Below are 18,656 nucleotides of genomic sequence, written 5' to 3'. Positions count from 1 at the left end.
TCTAGCACTAAGCCAAACTCCCAGCCATAATTAGGCCCTTTTGATGCACAACAGTAATGATACAAAAAGACTGCAACACTTGGATCAAGTCCTTTAGCTCTACAATCTCAAGAATGAGTCCATGGACCCAAGGGAGATACAAAAATGACAATGATTTATTGTAAAGATTAGCGGAGCTCCAGTTAAACTAGAAGGGAGGACACTGACTCAGGCACACTGTGCAAGGGTTAATAAGGTGGCTCTAGGAGAGGGCTACCTGACTCTCAAAATCACTGGACAACCTGTGGGCTGTCGGTCCCTAGAACAAATCAGAGGGTCCACACACCTGCTGTGCTCTTAATGTGTTTTTTGTTTGTTTTGTTTTTTGTTTTGTTTTGCCAGCCCTGGGGCTTGAACTCAGTGCCTAATCACTGTCCTTGGACTTTATTTTGCTCAAGGCTAGCACTCTGCCACTTGAGCCACTGTACCACTTCTGGCTTTTTCTATGTATGTGGTACCAAGAATCAAACTCAGGGCTTCATGCATGCTAGGCAAGCACTCTACCACTAGGCCAAACTTCTTGTAACGAGATGCCCATTCCAGCACACAACTGTAGGTCCATTGTTCATGTATGAGTCTTCCAGGGACAATGGCTCATGATGTGATACCCAGGTGCCTGCATGTGCCAACAACTCAAGGCCATGGTGATATGGTGTCTAGTGGCCTTACATACAAGTGAGGGACACAGAACCTCTATGGGAGGGGAGTGGGTTTTTCTATGACTGCTTAACAGGCTCTTTTTCTGCTCTCAGTGATTCTATATCTTTCTACTCTAGAGCCTAAACCAGTAGGTCTGCCTGCCCATTAGGAGGTGGATGGATCTATCTACATCCCATCCTAAGAAGACCTTCCAGCTGATACTTCACCCAATATGACCCCAAACCTCAATACCTACAGAATGTTTCCACACCCTCTCTACAGCCTCTCAAAGTTTCTCTCTGTTCAAATTTCCTTTGCTGCCCCCCCAACACCCATTTCTTTCTGGTTTGTTTTCTTTTTGGGGGGGTCAGTCGTGGGGTTTGAACTCTGGGCCTGGACATTGTCCCTGAGCTCTTCGGCTTAAGGCTACCACCCTACCCCTTGAGCCACAGCACCACTTCTGGTTTTCTGGTGATTAATTGGAGATAAGGGTCTCACTGACTTTTTAGTGCCTGGACTGGCTTTGAACCGCAATCCTCAGAGCTCAGCCTCCTGAGTAGCTAGGATTACAGGCGTGAGCCACCATACCCAGCTCAACACCCAATTCTTAAGGGTCCAGAACATAATTTTGGAAAGTTTCATGATCAATAAATTCAAATTGTGGGGGCCAAGAGCGTGCCTAGTTGTAGAGTGCTTGCCTAGCATTCATGAAGACAAAGGTTCGATTCCTCCATACCACATAAAAGCCAGAAGTAGTGCTGTGGTTCAAGTGGTAAAGCACTAGCTTTGAGGAATGCCCAAGGACAGTGCTCAGACACAGAGTCCAAGCCCCAGCACTGGCAAAAAAAAAAAAAAAAAAATTACATTTCTTAAGCCAAGCATGGTGGCTCATGCCTGAAATCCTACCTATTCAGGAGACTAAGATCTGAGGATTAAGGTTCAAAGCCAGCATGGGCACTAAAGTCTGTGAGACGCTTATCTTCAATTAACCATTAGAAAACCGGAAGTGATGGGGCTGGGAGTTTGGCCTAGTGGTAGAGTGCTTGCCTAGCATGCACGAAGACCTGGGTTTGATTCCTCAGTATCACATACATAGAAAAAAAGCCGGAAGTGGCTCTGAGGCTCAAGTGGTAGCCTTGAGCAAAATAAAATCCAATCCAAGGACAGTGTTCAGACCCTGAGCTCAAGCCCAGGACTGGCAAAAAAAAAAAAAAAAAAAAAAAAACCTGCTCAAGGGCAGGGCAGTAGCCTTGAGATGAAATGCTCAGAGACAGCACACAGACCCAGAGTTCAAGCCCCATGACTGACCAAAAAAAAAAAAAAAGAAAGAAAAAAAAAGAAAAAGAAAAGCCAATTGTGAAACAACCCCGTTTCTCTGTTCAAGAGAGCAAAGGGCAAGTTGTTCAGGAATCTCTAGGATCTTCGCTATGCTCCCTTCTCTATTAAAGACATGAAACTTTAGTTTTACACAACCCTTCACTCCACTGGAAGTGGTATGGAGGCACACACCCACCTCTCCAACACAAAAATCATTCTCTTCTCTTTTCTCTTCTCATAGTCTTTCTATGCAGCTAAAGCTGGTTTCAAACTCAGTTGCCTGAGTGCTAAGATTATAAGCATGTAATCTTATGTGCTGGGTGTCACTAGGAGGCTGGGCTGGAGCCTAAATAAATTACAGAGGAGCGGACGTTATAAAATGCTGAACACAATCCAGCCTTCTGAATCCTTAACCTCAGACACTTCTGGTCTGGTTTAGTGAGAACTAACAGCTTAGATCACTGACCATTTAAATGGACAAGCTTCCTCCATGGGGACTTTGTGGGGGCGGGGGGTAGGGGTCATGAGGCCTAGGCATTGTCCCTGAGCTCTTCAGCTCTTCCAAAGATCCAGCCCCCACTTCCTATTTTCTAGATAAGAGTCTCTGGTCCTTTTGTGCCTGGGCTCGCTTTGAATCTCAGCCTTCTGAGTAGCTAGGATTACAGGCGTGAGCCACTGCGCCCAGCTCCAAGATTTTAACTGAAACTACCCTGCAGTTGGAATAGAGACCTTCCCAGAAAAAACTGTGACTATTTTTCTACATGAGAAAATACATCTCGTGACTTTATACCAACATAGCCTCCACTTGCCCAAACATGAAGGGAAAGGAAATCCAAAGGCCAGACCTGCCTCCTAAGTTGGAGCATACACATCCCAGACCTAGCCTCAAGGTGAAAAACGCTCAGTATTTCTGCAGTTGCTTCTTCCTCCAGAACTACATTTCCCATCAGGCTGTGGGCTAGGGCCCGCCCTCTCGTGGAAAGGCAGAAACTTGGCTGGAGGCAAACCAATAACTTTAAAGGCGGAGCAGAGGAGCAGGGCGGGGACAGAGTGCAAAGGGGTGGAGCCTCATGTCCACGTGATGCTTGGGCGGGGGCGGCCGCCGAGGGGCGGAGCTTGTGTCCCAGGGCAGAGGTGATTGGAGCGTCGGGGGCGTGGCCAAGTCACCGGGGCGGGGCCTGAGGAGGGGCTCAGCAATACTGAGCCAGCCGGCGCCGGGAGCCTTGCGGTGGCTGCTCAACTCCGACTCTTGTGGAGGGGTGCTGCCCGAAGACCTCTTTATTCCCACTTTTGCCCCGCCATCACTTCGGTGAGTGAGCCTAGCAGGAGGACCGGGGGACAGATGAGTGAGCTGCAGTAGGAATGCGATTCCCTGCACTTTCGCTCCTACCGAGTGAGTGGAGTGACCCTGGACACCTCGGAGCGCCTCCTCGGAACCCGAGGCTCCCCAGAGGTCCACAAGTCCCTTGACCTTCACCTGTCCCTTTGAACTGTAGAGCTGTCGGGCGCAGCTCCGAGGGTGGGTAGGGAAGTATTCCAGGGTATGGGCTCAGGGCTCAGTGTTCAAGTCACCCGATCCTTGCTGATTCTGTCCCCTGGGCAGGGGAAGGAGATGGGCCGGATCGAATTGCTGTTGACATTTCCACCCCCCTCCTGTGTTCCACAAACGAGTCTGCTTCACCCTGCTTGGAATGGCCTCCTCTCTCAGTACAGCCGGGCTGGGCTTTCTCTCAAAGGAGACGAGGGGCTGGTAGCCAAGACTGAGGTTGAGTGTCAAGCGGGAAAATGCGGCTGCAGGGAGAGCCCAAGAAGGCCTGTTTCACAAACCTCACCTGCTAGCATTAGCCTGTGGTGGTAGAAGCTGCAGATTACAGGGGTCTCTTAACTGTTAACGCCTAAACCATAAGTTCCTCCCTACAGCTCTGGTACCAGATGTCATTAAAATTGCCCCTTTCAGTTGGCACTGTCAGCTCTTAGTGTGCTGGAATCTGGCAGCCAAGAAAAGACAAGTCTCACTAGCACGCCCATCTGGAAGCCTGTCCCACCCTTCCATCTTTGCATTCAGGCAGCCAGGTTACAATATTGTCTCCCTTCTCCCAACACATTCTGTGGAGACTAGAAGGAGGATTTTGGATCCAAACAAATTTGTTACCTAGATGACTTCAGCCAAGTATCCTCCCCACCTCCTCTTTTTTTTTCTGTTTGGGTCAGGTGTAAAAATGGACACTATAGAACAACTCTGCCACTCCATATTGGATGTTGTGATAGCATTTGGAAAACTAGAGCCATAGCCCAGGAGAATGGGTGACCAGTCCATGGGCTTCTTTTATTAAAGAATGTTAGAATCCTAAAAGTTAATAAATAGGACATATTTGTTGAAAGGACTTTTGAGGTCTGCAAGACGGCCTCTGAATACAAGGGTCACAAAATAAGGCTGACATATGACAATGCTGAGGATTAGGAAGTCTGTCCTATTTATATTTGAACTCCTCTTATTTCCTTAGTGGCCAGAATGGAGCCTTGGCTGTCTTCAGTGAATATAAATGGAAAGCAAACCTGTCCTGGGGCCCTAAGGTGACGGTCTTTGGGTTCCACTTGGCTTTGAATACAGCAGCTATAGGTCACTGCCTACATTTTCTTCTCCTTTCTTTTCTTTTCTTTCTTTTTTTTTTGCCAATCCTGGGCTTGAGCTCAGGACCTGAGCACTATCCTTGGCCTTGGACTTTCTCAAGGCTAGAGCTCTACCACTTAAGTCACAGCGCCACTTCTGGATTTTGTATGTGATACTGAAGAATCGAACCCAGGGCTTCATGCATGCTAGATAAGCACTCTACCACCAGGCCAAACTCCTGGCTCACTGCCTACATTTTCTAAAGGATTTTTTTCTACCTATAGTAGTCCTTCCAGACTGAAGGACAGAGAAAAGGAAAAGCTAAAAGCTTAGGGAGGTGAGGGAGGAATGAGAAAACAACTTTAGGAAGGGGAAAAAGGAGCTGCTGTATGTTGTCTCTTAAGATCACAGTTCTGATCTGCATGTGGCATTCTTGATAGATTCTGCATGGGGGAGTTGGAGGAGGTCGAAGGATCTAAATTGTTCTCCAGCATCTCCTTGGAAGTGGATAGAGACAGACACTGGCATCTGGGAAGAGGCTAATTACTGTTTGCCAGTTTCTCTTTCTTTCCTCCCACCTGTAGTAATGCATCAGCCGGCTGGCTAGCAATATGTCTGCCTGTGTGTGCACCTGGAAGGTGCTGTTTCTTTGTTGGACTCTGCCCCGGGGCTGGGACTAGAAGAGTCTTTGGACTCCAGCAGCAAATTGAGACATACACCTACCCTGAAGTCTGAGTTTCTCTGCAGGCATCTCTGGATCTTTAGCATATCTGTGGAATGGTGGGCATCTCAGGAGAGCTGGTAGATGGAAGAGGCCACCAGCCTGGGTAGGTGTAATCTCCGTAAGCAAGGAGCTTGAAGGATTTAGATTAAAAAGGGAGTGCTTGGTAGTCACTGCATAGGCCTGGTTGAAAACAGAATCAGAAAAGTAGCTGAGGCCATGTGTCGCTGGCTCATGCTTATAATCCTAGCTCTTCTGGAGGCTGAGATCTGAGTGTCAGGGTTTGAAGTCAGCCTGGACAGCAAAGTCCAAGAGACTCTTATCTCCAGTTAACCACCAAAAAAGATAGAAATGGAGTTGTGGCTTAAGTGGTTAGTGATAACCTTGAGTAAAAAAAGCTCAAAAGCTCAGTGACAGCACCAAGACTCTGAGTTCAATCTCTAGGACTGGCACAAAAAAAACCCAAAAAGGCAGGCCAGGAGTTTGGCCTAGTGGTAGAGTGCTCATCTAGCATGCACAAAACCCTGGGTTTGATTCCTCTGTACCATATATACAGAAAAAGCCAGAAGTAGTGTTGTGGCTCAAATGGCAGAGCACTAATCTTGAGCAGAAAGTGTCCAAAGACAGTGCCCAGGCCCTGAGTTCAAGCCCCAGGACTGGCCAAAAAAAAAAAAATTGAGAGCCTATCTGAAAAATAAAGCAAAAATGATTTGGGGGTGTGGTAGAGTACCTGCCAAACATAGAACAAGGCCCTGAGTTCACACCTCAATACTACTATTCCTTCCCCGCCAAAAAAGGCAGCTGGGGACTGGGAATGTGACTTAGTGGTAGAGCACATGTCTAAGATGCATGAAGACTTAGGTTCAACTCCTCAGTACCATATAACATAAATGGGTTTAATAGTGCTTGAGAAAGATCAACTGATTTCTATGAGCAAAAGGCAGTAGAGGGAAAGAAGTGGGGGGCAGGCAGGCCTATTGAAGGAATGTTGTAATTGTACAAGGGAGAAATGCTGTGCTCAACTTAGGGTGGGGGCATCAAGATAGTAGGTGAGTGATTAAGAGCTAGGAAGTAGGTGACCCACAGATGTGTTGGGGGCAGAGAAGAAATGTAGGCAGGGAAAATGACTTGATGATTAATGGTTGAAAACCAGGAGTGTTTGAGGACAAAGGGGCAGATCTGAGAAGGCAGGCTTCCATGTCAAATTCCTGGTCCCAGCCCTCATGCCATGTCGAAACCTAGCCCTACCTCTCTCTAAATCAGTCCCTATGATTGGGTTTCTTTGTTTATTTACCTACGTATTTATTTTTTCCATTCCTGGGACTTGAATTTGGGGCCTGGGCACTATCCTTGAGCCTTTCTGTGCTTAAGGCTAGCACACTATCACTTGAGCCACAGAGCCACTTCCGGCTTTTTCTGTGTATGTGGTACTGAGGAATCTAACCCAGGGCTTCATGCATGCTAGACAACCCCTCCACCACTAAGCCACACTCCCAGCCTGGAGGTGTCTTTAATCCCAGGTGATCACTAGCTTCTGACTTAAGAATCAGATTCTATGTAGCTCCAGGTGGCCTTGAATTTAATGTATAACTCAAGCTAACTTTGAATTACCCTTCCTCTTGCCTCCATCTTCAGAGTATTGGGACTGTACCTGTTCATTATCATACCCAGCCTCCTAGAGACTTTTAACAAAGCAATAGGCTGTCTTTCTTGTCCCGAAGCCAGGTGTCTGTGAAACTGTTATAGAGAGACCCAGTCTCAAAAAAAGGGAGGGGGGAGGGTGAGAAGGGGAAAGGTTGGGGATGTAGCTTGGTGGTAGAATTCAACACTTAGTCTGCCTTAGGGTTAGGTTGCCTGTTCTCTTCATTTTCTCAAGATTGCCTTTTCTCTTTGTTTTCTCTTGAGGTAAACTGTACACGACTGCACTTGGCCCTCCTAGAAGCCCTCCCAGCACCTGTAACCCAGGTAACTGGTGCACCTGGAGATAGTGCTGCCCCAGCTCTGAAGTCACTTCCTTATCCTCTGAGGTCCACCATAAATTCTCTGCACACCTACATCTGGTGCAGGCTGGTGGCTTGATTCCCTCAAATATTTAACTCTTATGTGAACTGCCTGGCAGTTTCCTTTTAGCCATCATTACAGTAAGTTGCCTCCTTCTTCAGCCCAGCTGTCCCTGCTTGCCCTTCAAGGAAGCCTGAGTTATCCTATGATCCATGATGGCTTCCTACCCTTTTTTTTCTTTTTTGCCAGTTCTGTGATTTGAGCTCAGGGCCTGAGCACTGTCCTTGGGCTTTCTCAAGGCTAGCACTCTACCACTTGAGCCACAGCGCCACTTCTTCCATGTATGTGGGGTGCTGAGGAATCGAACCCGGGTCTTCATGCATGCTAGGCAAGCACTCTTACCACTAGGCCAAACTCCCAGCCCCGCTTCCTACATTTCTCTAGGTTTATTTCTCGCCACTAGGGAAAGGGAGAAATATATCATCCCTCGATTCTATAATTCTCATTGAGCCCTGACTCATTTGGGCAGGTATTAGGGCCCAGGAGAAAGGCTGAGCATGACACAGGTTGTCCTTGTAAAAGCTACACCTTTGTCATTTGTCAAGCCCTTGGCTTCAGCATACACCTGTATCATGCCGCTATGGGACCAGAACGCTCACTTCTTCCTCTCTCCTCCCTTTTTAGACACCAGCAGGTCAAATGGGCTTGGTCCAGTGGTACCACTGCCTACGCCTTCCTTAGAGCTGGGGACTGATGCCCCAGAGCCTTCAGAAGCACCACCACACCTTTCTCCGCCATCGTAGTGGTGGCCGCGGAGGCCACCAGAGTCCCAAAGCCACTGCAGCAGCCACAGCAGCCATGTACACCTTCCTGCCTGACAACTTCTCCCCTGCCAAACCCAAGCCAACCAAAGAGCTGAGACCTATGCTGGGCTCTGCGGTCCTGGGGCTGCTGCTGGTGCTGGCTGCGGTGGTGGCCTGGTGCTACTACAGTGCCTCCCTACGCAAAGCAGAGCGGCTGCGCACCGAGCTGCTGGACCTCAACCGGGGCGGCTTCTCCATCCGCAATCAGAAGGGCGAGCAGGTGTTCCGCCTGGCCTTCCGATCCGGCGCTCTGGACCTGGACTCCTGCAGCCGCGACGGCGCCATCCTCGGGTGCACCCGCACGGCCGATGGACGCCCGCTGCACTTTTTCATCCAGACTGTGCGGCCCAAAGACACGGTCATGTGCTACCGCGTGCGCTGGGAAGAAGCGGCGGCCGGACGTGCGGTGGAGCACGCCATGTTCCTCGGCGACACGACCGCCCACTGGTACGGCGGCGCGGAGATGAGGACCCAGTACTGGCCCATCCGCCTGGACGGTCAGCAGGAGCCCCTGCCGTTCGTCACGAGCGACGTGTATTCTTCGGATGCGGCCTTCGGGGGCATCCTGGAGCGCTACTGGCTCTCGTCGCGCGCGGCGGCCATCAAAGTCAACGACTCGGTGCCCTTCCACTTGGGCTGGAACGGCACGGAGCGCTCCCTGCGCTTGCAAGCCAGGTACCACGACACGCCCTACAAGCCGGCGGCCGGCCGCCCCGCGGCGCCCGAGCTCAGCTACCGCGTGTGCGTGGGCTCCGACGTCACCTCCATCCACAAGTACATGGTACGGCGCTACTTTAACAAGCCGTCCAGGGTGCCGGCGCCGGAGGCCTTCCGCGATCCGATCTGGTCCACGTGGGCGCTGTACGGGCGCGACGTGGATCAGGACAAGGTGCTGCACTTCGCCCAGCAGATCCGCCAGCACCGCTTCAACAGCAGCCACCTGGAGATCGACGACATGTACACGCCCGCCTACGGCGACTTCGACTTCGACCAGGCCAAGTTCCCCAACGCCAGCGCCATGTTCGGCCGCCTGCGCGAGGCCGGCTTCCAGGTCACGCTCTGGGTGCACCCGTTCGTCAACTACAACTCGTCGCGCTTCGGCGAGGGCGTGGAGCGTGAGCTGTTCGTGCGCGAGCCCACGGGCCGGCTGCCCGCGCTCGTGCGCTGGTGGAACGGCATCGGCGCCGTGCTGGACTTCACGCGCCCCGAGGCCCGCGAGTGGTTCCAGGGCCACCTGCGGAGGCTGCGCTCCCGCTACACCGTGGCGTCCTTCAAGTTCGACGCCGGGGAAGTCAGTTACCTGCCCCGGGATTTCAGCACCTACAAGCCGCTGCCGGATCCCAGTGTGTGGAGCCGGCGATACACGGAGATGGCGCTGCCCTTCTTCTCGCTGGCCGAGGTCCGCGTCGGGTACCAGTCACAGAACATCTCCTGCTTCTTCCGCCTAGTGGACCGCGACTCGCTGTGGGGCTACGACCTGGGGCTGCGCTCGCTCATCCCCGCCGTGCTCACCGTCAGCATGCTGGGCTACCCGTTCATCCTGCCCGATATGGTGGGTGGCAACGCGGTGCCCGAGCGCACCGTGGGCGCCCGCGAGTGGCCCGATCGCGAGCTCTACGTGCGCTGGTTGGAGGTGGCCGCCTTCATGCCCGCCATGCAGTTCTCCATCCCGCCCTGGCAGTACGATGCGGAGGTCGTGGCCATCGCGCACAAGTTCGCCGCCCTGAGGGCCTCGCTGGTGGCCCCGCTCTTGCTCGAGCTGGCCGGCGAGGTCACCGATACCGGCGACCCCATCGTGCGCCCCCTGTGGTGGATCGCGCCGGGCGACGAGACGGCGCACCGCATCGACTCCCAGTTCCTCATCGGGGACACGCTGCTGGTGGCGCCCGTGCTGGAGCCGGGCAAGCAGGAGCGCGACGTCTACCTGCCCGCCGGCAAGTGGCGCAGCTACAAGGGGGAGCTCTTCGACAAGACGCCCGTGCTGCTCACCGATTACCCTGTAGACCTGGATGAAGTCGCCTACTTCACGTGGGCCTCCTGACCCAGTCTAGAACCTGGGAACCCCACGGCCCCTAGCTAAATCCTTCCTTCATGCAGACCCTCCACCACACCTGAACCAGGAAGCCCCACCTCTGTGCTACCCACGAAGTGCTACCCAGGTTGTAGTCCACAGCCATGGGTGGGGGCTTGGAGAGAGGACTGGGAAGCAGCCTCCTAACCGGCTCCTTTCCCTCCACACTCACTCCAGTCTGCGGAAACCTCTTCCCCGCGTGACTGGAAGCCAGATAGCCTTTTTCAGAGGAGACCGGTCTGGTTTGTTTGTTTGTTTGTAATTCTGTTTCACACAGTCTGGTTTTTAAAGCATATAGAGAATCTACACACACACACACACACACACACACACACACACCCCTCCTCTGGTCATTGTGGCCATCTCTAACCTTTCTGAGGTGGGAACATGATCCTTTTTAAAAGGATTAAAATAGTCGCTGCCACATTTAGAATACATCCTGGTGTTAGAAGCCAGGCTGTGAGTTCTCCGAACTTGTCTGAACTGTGGTTGATCTGGTCCGTCCGCTCCAGCCGGCGAGATGGGGTAAAAGTGACCAGGAGGCAGGAGCTCCTTTCCCAGAGAAGTGGCCTGGGCTCCATCTGGAGTGATCACTGTTGCCCTCTGTTGTGTGGAAAGCGACTCCTAACACTGCATTAACCTATCTGGGCTCAGCCCTGGACCTGATATGCCTGTAAGGCAGCTTTGTAGGGCCATGCAGGCAAGATGTGGTGCCTTAACTCAAGAGCTTATATTTGGGTATGTGTGCATACACCTGCACCTGTGTCAGAGAGAGAGAGAGAGAGAGAGAGAGAGAGAGAGAGAGAGAGAGAGAGAGATATCCTAGGTTCCTGAATCTGTGGAATGAACACAAGAACACAACATCCTTGAAGCCAGATAAGCCTGGAGCCAGGGGGCAGAGGGGTTTGAGGCTTCGTTGCGCAAGCTCCTTCCCGGGTGGTTTCCCTGGGACTGTGGTAGGAAATAAACAGCTCTTTCAAGGTTTCTTATCTGTTTCACTCTGCACACATGCTGGGTGTGGCCTAAAAGTGAGCATTGTTCTTATTCTGCCAGCGGTGTGTGTGTGCTTTGGCAAGTGAGCACACAGGAGCACTTGCCAATACATACAATGGGCAATCTTTCATCTCAGCCATTTTCCTTTCTTAAGAAGATCACCTCCAACTCTCATTCTCAGAGTTAGGGAATCTTTTTTCACTTCTCTACCCTCTTTATTTTTTCAATGTGGAAAATTCCTGATGGAAGCACGGGTAGAGGGAAGGTGGCTTCAGATTCCCATTTCCACTGCCAATTCTTTTTTTCTCCCCAGTGTTAGGAATTGAACCCAGAGCTACAAGCATACTAGGCCAGCACTGAGTTACAGCCACTGAGTTACATCCGCAGCCCTCCACTGGCAATTCTATCATTGTTCATCCAGCTGTGTGACCTTGAATAAGCTGCTTAATCTCAATGAGCCTCAATTTCTTCATAAGTAAAAGTGATAATTATGCCTACCTCCAAGGTTATTGTGAGAATTATAAGCACACATGTATGCAAAGTGCCTGGCACAAAGTAGGTGCTCAATAAAAGGTAGCTATTATAATACTATTTCTTGTTTGTTTGCTTTTTTTGTGGGGCTTTTTGGTAGGACAGTACTGGGACTGAACTCAGAACCTAGCTAGGCAAATACTATCATTTGACCTATGGCCAGTCTGTTTCATTGTTTTCTTGCTTTAAAACGGGGTTCTCCCAGCCCTTTCTAGCTCTGACTTGTTTTCTGCCAGCACATCTATGCATTCAAAGTTTGTCTCTCTGTGAACATCTGGATCTGAGGAGCCTGACCCTCCTCCAAGGAGTTTTGAGCAGACTTGTCATAGCCATAATTCTTCATTGGCCTCTCCAGCACATGAGCTATTGGTGGGAAGATAATCTATAGCAGTAGGGTACTCCATTCTGTAGCGATAACGGGGAAAGACTGAGTGGTCACTGTAGTAAACCTGTGACCAAGATCTTAATCTGTGATCCTCCCTCTCTCCTTCCCTCCCCCCACAACCGCTCCTTTTTGTACTGGTATTATGACTCAAACTCAGTTTCACTTTTTTTTTCTTTTGTCGGTTGTGGGGCTTGAACTCGGACTGGGCGCTGTCCCTGAGCTCTTCAACTCAACACTAGAGCTCTACCACTTGAGCCACAGTGCCACTTTCTATTCTCTAGTGGTTAATTGGAAATAAAAGTCTCACAGACTTTTGTTTCTGGGCTGGCTTCGAACCATGATCTGCAGACATGGTTCAGTGTCCTGAGTAGCCATGGCAAACTCAGAGCCTCTTGATCTTGAGCTTATTCACTCGAATGTTACCACCTGAGCCATGCCTGTAGCCTTTGTTGTTGTTGGTGGTGGTGGTGGTGGTGGTTCATTGGAGAGAGTTTCACAGACTTTTCTGCCAAGACTGGCTTCAAATTCCAATACTCCTATCTCAGTCTGAGTACCTAGGAATACCAGTGTGAACCACCTGTGACTGGCTCTGTCACTCTATTTCTCAAAGTCTGCCTTGATTTCCTATTTAACTCCACAGAAATGGGTTGAGCTCTAGCCTAGCCTTCTCTCTGAGATCAATGTGAATTTTTCCCGTAGTTTTTCAGGCCTAAGCAGAGATTTCTTCCTTAGGCTCCAGACCAAGCCTCTTTTTGCTAATTCTTACCATGAATTCTGGCCCTTCTTAGTTCCCTGAGTCCAAGGCCAGTGTTGGTCTTTCCATCTTCTGTCTTGTACCACAACAAGAACTTAGAAGCTGACTATACTAAAAAGCACCGAGTCTTCACTTGGGCCTGCAGATGCCCAATGACTAACTAAAAACAGGGTTAAAAAAAAAAAACCTTAGCATCTCTACCTCCATTTTGCATCTGTTTCATGTTCACTTTGCACTCTAGGCACAACAGGGCCACTGGATAAACATGATAAGAGCAGAAAAAGGTAACAGCAGTTGTCTTGTGGTGGACAAGGCCCTCCCTGACCACACACCAGATCACAATTTGCCCCAAACTGATTAACTCTGTCCTTCACTGTTGTCCCTTGCTTATATCATCTGGGAACTCATTTCAGTGTCTCTGGGGATGCTGGTCACCTTGACATCATAGTAGTCATGTAGAGTAAAGTTCCTTTCCTGCTTTTCAGCATGTTTCTGCTTGTGTTTTGGAGCGAGTGGCTAGATTTGATTAGTTAGGAACTCCAGAGTTAGACCTCTGGCAATACTACCCTACATCAGATCATATCAATTCTAGCCTGAACTATTTCAGTGACCCCTTTCCAGTCTGTCCCCTTTAATCTAATCACAGCAGCCAAGGAAATCTTTCTGAAATTGAATCATGTCCCTTGGGGGTGGTGGGAAGAATCCACTCTCTTGTGTTCAGGGCTTCTAAGATCTGATCTTTCTAATAGCTCTGCTTGTTTCATGGACACAGAAGCATGCTTCGAAAAGCACTGAAGAAACACTGCCTTCTGTTCTGGTACAACCATCCCTGCCAAAAGTGGTCTGCTCAGACTTAGACATGGGGAAAAAAACAAAAAACACCAACCCAAAACATAGTGGTAATTGGTGGTTTTCTTTCCTGCCATTGTTTGGCTCAGTGAGTTTCTATGGAGTCCCTGGCTCTCTTCAGTACACACCCCAGCTTCCAAAGAACAATCTGGCTTTTTAATCCTAAAGCTAATCATTTACTTTTTCATGTTCAATGATCCTCCCAGAAGCCCAAGAGGAGGTATTTGGTCATAAGTGGAAAGCTCTGGTTTGGCTCCATGTGGAGTTAGAGGAGATACTGGAAAAGATGGTGGGGGCCCTGTTCCTGGGAGCTCCCAGTCTACAGAAGAGGAAGAGGTCATGACCTTGTGCTCTGTATCTGCTGACCATTCTTCCCTGGGCCTCTTTGCCCAGTTGAGAAATCTATTACACAATCCCCAACAGGATGCCGGGTGAAAAGCAGAGGCAGGAGGCAGAGCCTGTCTGGCTGCATATCTATAGCTCAGCCTCAAGGGGGCAGCAGCAGGAAACTGGCATCATTCTTCATTCCTCTTCTAGAAAAGCTAGATGACTGGGGAAAGAAGGTGTGTGTGTGTATGGGGGGGAGGGGGAGGATTGTCAGCCTCATATTTCTGTTTCCAACAACCAGAAACAAAGAGGTGAATCATCTGCCACCACTGCCTTCAGGAGTATTTGCCCAGTTGCCTTCACCATCATCTGGCAACACCCTGCAGGTGTTCAGGCCCAGCCAGACTATACTTTGTGACTGAGATAATTCAAGGTATCAGTCACTTTCTAAACCTTTGAGTCTTGTGGGCCAATCCCTCGTTAAGTCCAGTCTGTTCAGGCCCACAGACCTAGTCTGTTCCACTTGCTACTTGCTTTCTCTACCTGCTCCAGTGCCCATAATTTGACTCTTCGTTGTACTATGGTTCAACTGCACACTACACCACTGTGATTCCCAGGTATAGTCACTGTGGACCACAAGCTGAGCCCTAATCCTGACCTTTGATTATTTTTGCTTGGGCTCCATATCTTCCAGGTATAGCAAAGAAACCAGGCTAGGACTTCAAGCCCTCTGTTCCAGCACAGGGAGACTTTAGGTCTACATGAAAGTAACTGCTAGGTAGATATTATATTACTTGAGGCATACCTCTATCCCTTTTCTGCTGTATTTTTTAAAGAAAATGTCTCAAGTTTATATCTGTGGCAAGCTTCACATTGCAATTCTCCCACATGCAACCTTTCACATACCTGGGATTACAGTGCTTTATTATGCTCAGCTTATTTGTTGAAACTGGGGACTCACTATCCAGGCTGGGGTTGGTCTTGAGCTTCCATCCTCCCAGTATCCACCTCCAGAGTAGCTGGGTTATAGGCATGTGCCACTACACCCCGTTTAACAATATTAGCCTTGTTTTCCGTTTTGCTGCTTTGTTTTCTAGTCCCAATGTTTGAACTCAGGGTCTGGTGTTTAATAAGTTTGTTCACTCATGACTGGTGCTGTACCAATTAAGCCCAAGCTTTTTGCTTGTTAGATGGAATCTTAGATTTTTTTTCTGTCCAGGCTGTCTTTGAACCATGATCCTCCAGATCTCAGCTTCCTAACTAGTAGCTAGGAGTATGAGTGTGAGCCACCAGTGACCAGTTCATAATATTCACTTTTAATAATACACAGGACAATGAGATATAAGATCAACAAGGAACTAGATAAAACAAATCAGCTAAAGCTAGCAGAGATCTATTCCATACACATTAGCAACATTCACATTCTTCCCATGAGCCCATTGGTATTCTTCAGGATAGACAATTTGTTATTCCATAAATATTCTCATTTTCATTCTCAATATATTCAAAAGGATTTGAACATATTCCCTGGTCACAGGACAATGAAATTAGAAATAGATAGTAAAAGGGAGTTGAATAAATTAATAAATATGTGGAATTTAAACAATATGCTCCTGCATAATCAATGTAAAACAATCACAAGAGGAATTAGAAAATACTTTGAGGTGAATTAAAATAAAAAATACATTGAAATGTATGAAAAGCATTACAGCAGTACTTAGAAGATATAGCTCTCTCTATATATAATGGAGATGTTATGAACAATAGTATGGTTTCCAAAAAAATTAAAAATATCCTCAATTGTGAAATGGTAGCCCCCTGTATAACACTTTAATAGTAAAAAATAAATTTATATTTTAAAACATTAAAAACAGAACTACTAAGTGATCCAGCAACCTGACTTATAGGTGTATATTCAAAGGAAATGAAATCAGTATGTCAAAGAGATAATTGTACTTCTGTATTCATTGGAGCATTATTCATAATAGCTAAGATATCAAATCTACATAAGTGTGCATTGACAGATAAATGGATAAAGATATACCTACATACACACAATGACATACTATTAGTCTTTGGGTGTATGTGTGTGAGTGTATGTGTAGCACTTGGTAAAGAGCCAGGGACTTATCTTTCAGTACCATTAGCCTCTCAAAAGAAGGGAATTAGAGCCAGGTGCCAGTGGCTTATGCCTGTATTAGTAGCTACTCAGGAGACTGAGATCTGAGGATCACAGTTCGAAACCAGCCTGGATAAAAAAAAGTCCATAAGAGTTTTATCTTTAAGAAACTACTCAGAGGGGCCGGGAGTTTGGCCTAGTGGTTAAAGTGCTTGCCTAGCATGCATGAAGACCCGGGTTCGATTCCTCAGTACCACATACATAGAAAAAAGCCGGAAGTGGTGCTGAGGCTCAAGTGGTAGAGCTCTAGCCTTGAGAAAGTCCAAGGACAGTCCTCAGGCCCTGAGCTCAAGCCCAGGACTGGCAAAAAAAAAAAAGAAACTACTCAGAAAAGGTTGGAAAAGGAGCTATGGCTCAAATGGTAGCTAGCCTTGAGTACAAAGAGGATCAGAGATAGCACCCAGCTCCAGGATTGGCATAAAATAAAATAAAGAGAATTAGCCATTCGGTACAGGTGGCTCACACCTGTAATCCTGACTGAGATCTGATAATCACAGTTCAAAGCTAGAGTGGGCAGGAAAGTCTGTGAGATTCTTATTTCTAATTAACCACTCAAAATGCCTGAAGTGGAACTGGGACTGAAGTGGTAGAGTCCTAGCCTTGAGAGGCTAAAGCTCAGAGACAGAACCTAGACCCTGAGTTCAAGCCCCACGACTAACAAAAAAAAATAATAGTAAAAGGATCTGAACAAACTTTCTCCAAGGAAGTTAAACAAGTTAGCAAGTAAACATATGAAAAGATGTTTAAAATCATTATTCATCAGGATAATACAAATCAAAATCAATGAGATATCACTTCATACTCATAAGATGGTTATAATAAAAATAAGAAGTTGATGAGGATGTCATAGTTGAGCCTTCTTATATCTCTTCTGAGAATTTAAATATACAGCCTCATTATAAACAATCTGACAGTACCCTCAAAGGGCCAAACATACAGTCACTAGTTGACACTGTAATCCTACTCTTAAGTATATAACCAAGGAAATGAAAACTTGTACATAATGCTTATTCAAGTAATGAGAACAACTGGAACTGGGTAAACAAATATGATATTTTCCTATGATAGGATATAATGTTCAGATACATGCTGCAACATGGACAACCTTGGAAATATTAGGCTAAAGGAAAGAAGCCAGGCACAAAAGACTGGTAAATGATCCCATTATATGAAATGTCCAAATTGGCAGTTTATAGATATAAAAGTAGATCTATGGTTGTGAGAGAGTAATTGCTAATGAATATGTTTTTATTTGGGGTATTATTAAAATATTTTAAGATTAATTGTGATTGCACTACTGCAAATGTATTAAAAACCTTGAGTTGTATATTTCGATTTAAAACATATTTTATATGGAATGTGAATTATTTTCTTTCTTTTTTTTTTTGCCAGTCCTGGGATTGAGTTCAGGGCCTGAGCACTGTCCTTGGACTTTCTCAAGGCTAGAGCTCTACCAGTTGAGCCTCAACACCACTTCTGGCTTTTTTCTATGTATGTGGTACGAGGAATTGAACCCGGGTCTTTGTGCACTCTAGGCAAGCACTCTACCACTAGGCCAAACTCCTGGCCCTGTGAATTATTTTCAACAAACTGTATTCCTAACAGCTGGAGGAGGATCAAAGTTTGAAGCCAGCTTGGGCATTAGAGTCCATGAGATTCTGATCTCCAATGAACCATCAGAAAACTGGAAGTGGTGCTCTGGCTCAAAATGGTAGAGTGCTAGCCTTGAGCAAAAGGACTCAGGGACAGGTCCCCGGCCCCGAGTTCAAATGCCATGACCAAAAAAGAAAGAAAAAAAGGGGTGAGTTTTAGTGTGTGTGTGTGTGTGTGTGTGTGTGTGTGTTCTTAATTTTAAAAAGCCTTCCAGAATAAACAGAAAAGTAGAATTCTAGTTCTAGCTGTAGGGCTTATTAGGTGGCTTTGTCACCCATGATTATTTCACCATTATCATCAACATATCCCACGCTTTATTTCTGCATGGGACTTGATCTAACTAGGGGAAGGAATAACAGTGGCTTGAATAACTTTCATAATTTGAAATAGACCTGACATTCTTTTTGGTTCCCCCTTTCCTATTTCTCAGTCTTTTCAAGTGTGAGTCCTGTTTAAAAACAAACAGGGGTCAGGAGTTTGGCCTAGTGGTAGTGTGCTTGCCTAGCATGCACAAAGACCCGGGTTCAATTCTTTGGTGCTATATACATAGAAAAAAGGCTGGAAGTGGCTTAAGTGGTAGAGCTCTAGTCTTGAAAAAGCCTAAGGACAGTACTCAGGCCCTGAGTTCAAGGTCTGGGACTGGCAACAAACAAACAAAAACAACAACAACAACAACAAAAACCCCCTACATCTACAGGTTGGTTGCAGAGACTCTCTATAATC

The 18,656-nt window shown here is 47.7% G+C and overlaps 1 protein-coding gene across 2 annotated transcripts; it reads left to right on the top strand.

Annotated features, from left to right (window-relative positions):
• Positions 1-3,183: 3,183 nt before the first annotated feature.
• Positions 3,184-10,595, top strand: Myorg (myogenesis regulating glycosidase). 2 transcript variants are annotated; one of them, XM_090330132.1, is made up of 3 exons: positions 3,184-3,304; positions 7,233-7,292; positions 8,013-10,595. In XM_090330132.1, the coding sequence occupies exon 3, from the start codon at positions 8,082-8,084 to the stop codon at positions 10,230-10,232; it is 2,151 nt and encodes a 716-aa protein (XP_090186258.1). In that variant the 5' UTR covers positions 3,184-3,304; positions 7,233-7,292; positions 8,013-8,081; the 3' UTR covers positions 10,233-10,595. The 2 variants fall into 2 exon arrangements, with proteins under 2 accessions (XP_090186258.1, XP_090186257.1); XM_090330131.1 differs by lacking the exon at positions 7,233-7,292.
• Positions 10,596-18,656: the final 8,061 nt, after the last annotated feature.

The sequence above is a fragment of the Megascapheus bottae genome, chromosome 3 (genome assembly GCF_031878675.1).
Source record: "Megascapheus bottae isolate mThoBot1 chromosome 3, mThoBot2.hap1, whole genome shotgun sequence".
Taxonomy (NCBI): domain Eukaryota; kingdom Metazoa; phylum Chordata; class Mammalia; order Rodentia; family Geomyidae; genus Megascapheus; species Megascapheus bottae.
Note: the sequence above shows the minus strand (reverse complement) of the source record. Positions and strands in the feature narration are given on the sequence as shown.

What these genes read in the sequence shown, in the direction of transcription:
- Myorg (XM_090330131.1), top strand. Translation starts at nt 8,082, where the DNA reads ATGCCCCAGAGCCTTCAGAAGCACCACCACACCTTTCTCCGCCATCGT.